Here is a 5475-nt window from a genome sequence, read left to right on the forward strand (position 1 = left end):
TCAGACACTTAACTCCATATTAATTGCAATTAAATGAAAATGTTTTATAGTTAAAATCATGTTAAAATGTCAGGTATTTACATAAATTTACAATTACACAATTGTAATGATTTTGCACAACTGAATACATTCAAAATATAATAAATGTACTATGAAATAAAAGACTACAGTTCAAATTATAATCAAGTACGTTACATGAGCATTAGTATGTTAGTCAACACATCAAAATAAATAAGTGTACATCTTTAAAGCATGACAAAAGATTAAAACATAATCGTTTAAAATGTACTTTAAAGTAAAACTTTTAATATGACATTATTAAAAGGTGCATTTTATAAAAGTGTATTTTAAGGGATAGTTCATCCAAAAATAAAAAAATAAATGTCATCAATTTATTCAGCCTCATGTCATTCCAAAACCTTAAGATTTTGGTAAATCCTTGAAACACAAATGACAATATTTGTATTGAAACCTACTGTAAAAGGATTCTGTCCCTTTAAAGTCCAGGTAACCGAAACTTAAAAGACCCAAAAAGGTCATAAAGTGTCATAAAACAAATCCATTCAAATCTAGTGGTTTTGAAGTCTTGTGAAGAGATATAATCTCTTTAAGTGGTCTTTTATTTCATTATTATTATATAATCTGCAAGTACAGTTTTTTAAATATACTTTTAATATTTGAAGTACTACAATTGTGCATTCAATACAAGTGCACTGCTTTTCACACAAGCTAGTTTAAGTGCTGTTATCATTGTACATTTTTCAAGTTATCACACAAGTTTAATCTAATAATATGATTTAAGAAAAAAAAAACGAAATGTTAGTGTTACTCACTCAGAGATTCCAGGTAAAGGTGGACAAAATTGATTCGATCATCCTCCACGGTCTGATGAGGCTTTGCAGGTACGTTCAGATACCCATAACGCTCCTTGTTGCACAAATACATTTGAACCTCTGTTTCAAAGAGTGAATCATATCAGATAAATAGTGTCAGAAATTTCACTCGCTCCGTCTCTTTCCAAGGCTATCTGACTGTCAATCCTAAAAAAATGTTGCAGTCAGTTGGACACAGGGAAGAATTTTTCCCTCAATCCCTCCAAACTAAATCCAAATGTTAAACTCATCATATTGCATAATAGAAATGAGATCTGCTGGAGTCTTCCAGAAGGGGGCGCCATACCCGATATCCTGCAGGAGAAGGCAAAAACGATGATGTCGTCAAAGGGCCAGGAGTAGTCTTTGTGAGGGGGGTGAAAGGACACTTTCTTGGTGCCCTCTTTGCGCAGGTCCAGCAGAATAGTGGAGTGGACCATCGGCACAGGATAGCAGCCCCGCCTTTGCCTCTGCTTTGTGGGGAAGTACTCAGCAGTACGACGATAATAACCCTGAGACAGACAGAAAACTGAACTACACAGCCAAAGGACAAAGTGTTTGAGCAAACGGACCTATAATGAACTATTATCCTCAAATGTGATGTTGTATTTCTTAGGAGATCCTCACTTAAACTGAATTGTTTTGTCACACTGTTTGAGCACAGAATATCTGCTTTGTGAAATGTGATTAATTTGAATCAGTTTGTTTGGACAATTCATGTAAATCAACCTATTTAAAAATGAATCACAGATTCACGTTTCCACCATGCACAAGTTCCAGTAAAACTAAAAATATTTAGTTACATATTTAGTGAATGCTGTAATGCAGATAAATATTTAGGTCAATTATTTAAATTACTGCAAAAATAAATCTTTACTGTTATACTGTATGTATAAACGGCTACTGAAACGTTTGGGTCTAATAAGATTTTTTGGTAACACTTTACAATAAGGTTCCATTCGTTAATGTTAGTTAATGTATTATCTAACATGAACAAACAGTGAACAATACATTTATTACAGTATTTATTCATCTTTGTTAATGTTAGTTATTGAAAATACTGTCGTTCATTGTTTGTTTATGTTAATTCACAGTGCATTAACTAATGTTAACAAGCACACATTTTTAATAATGCATTAGTAAATGTTGAAATTAACATGAACTAAGATCAATAAATGCTGTATAAGTGTTGGTCATTCTTAGTTCATGTTAACTAAAGTAGTTAACTAATGTTAATGAACCTTATTGTAAAGTGTTATCGATTTTTTTTAATGTTTTGCATTTATTTGATGGCAAAATACAGTAAAAACTGTAATATTATAAAATATTATTACAAATTAAAATAACTGTTTTCTATTTGAAAATCTATTTTAAAATGTAATTTATTCCTGTTATGCAAAGCTGAATTTTCAGCATCATTACTCCAGTCTTCAGTGTCACACGATCCTTCAGAAATCATTTAATATGATGATTTGATGATATTATCAATGCTATAAATTTTATATTTTCTGTTCTTTGATGAACAGAGAGTTTAAAAGAACAGCATTTATTTGAAATAGAAAAGATTATAAATGGTTTTGCTGACCTTTCTGATAAATTAATGCATTTTCACTGAATAAAAATATTAATTTCTTTAAAAAACTCACATTACTTTTGAAGTATCATACACACACACACACACACACACACACAATGAAGTTGGTTACTTTTCATTACTTTGACTATAGTTTAATATCACCAGTAGTCTATGAATTCAAAAGGTACATTTTAAAGTAGTTTCTCCAGTGCTGTTATTATTATACAGCAACAGTGGAAGCAGATATGGCCACTTTATTGATGTGGCATATTGCAAGATGAAACGTTAGCTATCACTCATTGTGTTTTAAGATCATGCACATGTACACACACACACACACACACACACGCTTCCAAGCTGGAAATTCATTGCATTGTACCTGTGGAGTGATGCCACACCAGTAGTTGGAGTACGCTGACTGTGAGTCCAGCATGGGGGCAATGACTGACTTATTCTCCGCCATCAAGAGGTGCAGTGCGTTCGGGTTAGTCAGGATGTTGTCTGTGTCTGAATACTGCAGATGAGGAAATAAACACAAAGAATGACATCTGATAACACAATCCTAATGATATAATTTAATAGGTATGATATTAGCAAATATAAAACATACTGACATGATATGAGCAAAAATAATTTGAGTGCATTCCAGCACTATTCACATTTCTGGCCCCAATAAGATCTGAACCTCCATGATCTTTGAAGAATTTTGACCTGGTTGTATTTTTTTAATATTCCTGTTATAGATATTTGGGTGTGTGTGATCCAAAATTGGGGTGTATAGGCTCTAACTGGGTCATACCAGAATGTAGTCAGCCCAGCGTTTCTTGGAAAAGTTCAGCGCTGCCTGTTTGAGCTTCATAACATACTCATAGCGGCCATTAGTCCAGTGCTTGGGCCCCAGCTCACCTACATAGGATCTGTGTGGATAAAACAAATCAATTCAAGATTCATTGGTAGTACCTAAATGTCAAAAACCTTAAAAAACAATCCCAAAGCATTTTTTAAATTGTGGTTTTAACAGGATAAAGTATCTGCCATATGTTCATGTTGTGTGATGTTCATCTCACGTGGGTTTTTCTAAAGGTCTCCACTCCACATAATGATACTGTGTTTGCATGACTGTGAGCCATTCTCGCAGGATTGCTGTTGTGTTGTCAATGTTGTGGTCTGTCGCCGCCCTACAGGAAACATTAAGCAGAGAGCAGGAATTAATTGGTGTCAGTAAATTGCGTCCACCTGAACACATACGAAGCCACTCAAAAGATTGTACGTTTTTGGCCACGCTTTATGATACAATGCACATACATTACAGACTTCCATAAGTATATATGTGAACATTTATATGCATTTATATGTTTGCTATAAAGTCATGTGGTGCAACCACCATTCATAAATAATACAGGAAAAACAACAGGAAGTGATATCATATAGAGAAAACCCTCATGACTTTGACCTTTTTATGGAAAGGCAAAGTTAGTTCAGGATGTAAAATGTCAAGTGGTGCAACTCCTCCAAAAATTTAATGATATTTATGAATTTACATGATGTTTTAAAAATACTTTGTATACTTTGACCTTTTTATGGAAAGGCAAAGTTAGTTCAGGATGTAAAATGTCAAGTGGTGCAACTCCTCCAAAAATGTAATGATATTTATGAATTTACATGATGTTTTAAAAATACTTTGTACCTTTTGAAAAATAATGATTACGTGTGCACTGATTTATTCAAGGAATAAGGAAAATATTGTACGGTATGTCTTGATAGTAAATAAATTTAAACTTTAGTTGAAAAGGGTTGAAAAGTTTTAAACTGTATAAAACAAACATCAACTTGGCATTCGTGTTTTAAACTAGAATTTTCAGTTTCTTTAACTTGGCCACTCTTATTTGTCTTTGACTTAAATACTGAGAAATACAAATTAACTACAAGAACTAACATGTAATAACTACTTTTTATATTTGTAATGTAGCATTAGACTTCTCCTGTCCATTTAATCACAAAATACACTACTTGAAGCTACTTTAAACGTTAAATCGTGCACTACATAGAGTATTATTTTTACCTAGTTTATTTTCTAAATAGTATGCGCTAGAAATAAATTCAATGCATTAATGTGCATAAATACACAACATACAACCCAAACGTTATTAGCTGGGGGGGATCTGCTTTTGGGGGAAAGTCTGAAAAAGTCAAGGGGAGGAAGTGATTGAATGCAAGTAACATTTACATTTTGACATCTACAAATAATAAGATCATCAACAAGCTTAAACGGCAAAGAAGGAAGTCACCAACCAGATAGAGATGCGCTCTTTGGGATAGTTTAATCTCTCGAGAGCTCCGAGGTAGTAGGGTAAAGAATGAGCGGCGTTCCGTGCTATTATTGCTATAATGACTGTGGGCGGCTGCATCTTTGACTCTTCAGTATAATTTTCCTCTGAAAAGTAACATTGTGCTACCGCAAAAATGGTCCAAACACTTATAATCCCAGATAACATGGTTGGATTTCGGTGGTCCTCTGCGTCGTTGCACAAACAGTCCCATCCGCGTCAGCAGCTAAAGAGGGCTCTTCCCTAAACTTCACACTCCCCTTCAAATCTCCGTTCTCCCCGGAGGAGCCAACGTGTTCTGTTCCGTTCTGTTAGCTGGGTTTGAGTTACAACTTCCGTGTAAGGATTTGTTGTCCGAACTGTTACATTGTATGTTCAGTGTAACATTTGCATTGACTGTTATTTATAATGTTTCACCAGAGCACATCGACGTTCTTTTCTAAAGCCCAACTGTTACATTTTAGATTGCTAAAAGTTGCGTTAACGTTTCGCTACATTGTTTCACTAGCCAAAATGTTTCAGGGCAGTATGCTGACGTTCATTTAGGGTTTTTCGTCACACAGAGCAACATTGACTTTCTTTTTTCCCGTTTTTGTGGCAACCAAAGAAAGAGTCTGAACCACCTCCATTTTAGAGTTTAGATTTCCTTCAACTTTTTTCGTTTGCTTTCTGTCTGAAAGAACAAAATGAAGAAATAACA

The 5475-nt window shown here is 34.1% G+C and overlaps 1 protein-coding gene across 1 annotated transcript in view; it reads right to left on the bottom strand.

Moving 5' to 3' along the window:
* The window catches only part of LOC107713265 (probable inactive glycosyltransferase 25 family member 3), a 10414-nt gene extending 5386 nt beyond the window's left edge, over positions 1 to 5028 (bottom strand). Inside the window, exons 1-6 of the mRNA XM_016518726.1 lie at positions 4741 to 5028; positions 3516 to 3626; positions 3248 to 3365; positions 2828 to 2962; positions 1180 to 1384; positions 834 to 953 (exon numbers count right to left, since the gene is read on the bottom strand). Of these exons, the coding sequence (XP_016374212.1) occupies positions 834 to 953; positions 1180 to 1384; positions 2828 to 2962; positions 3248 to 3365; positions 3516 to 3626; positions 4741 to 4943 (892 nt within the window). The 5' untranslated portion in view covers positions 4944 to 5028. The remainder of the gene's footprint in view (positions 1 to 833; positions 954 to 1179; positions 1385 to 2827; positions 2963 to 3247; positions 3366 to 3515; positions 3627 to 4740) is intronic.
* Between the last annotated feature and the right edge of the window lie 447 nt (positions 5029 to 5475).

Source organism: Sinocyclocheilus rhinocerous, unplaced genomic scaffold (genome assembly GCF_001515625.1).
Source record: "Sinocyclocheilus rhinocerous isolate Xijiao unplaced genomic scaffold, SAMN03320098_v1.1 scaffold688, whole genome shotgun sequence".
Classification (NCBI taxonomy): domain Eukaryota; kingdom Metazoa; phylum Chordata; class Actinopteri; order Cypriniformes; family Cyprinidae; genus Sinocyclocheilus; species Sinocyclocheilus rhinocerous.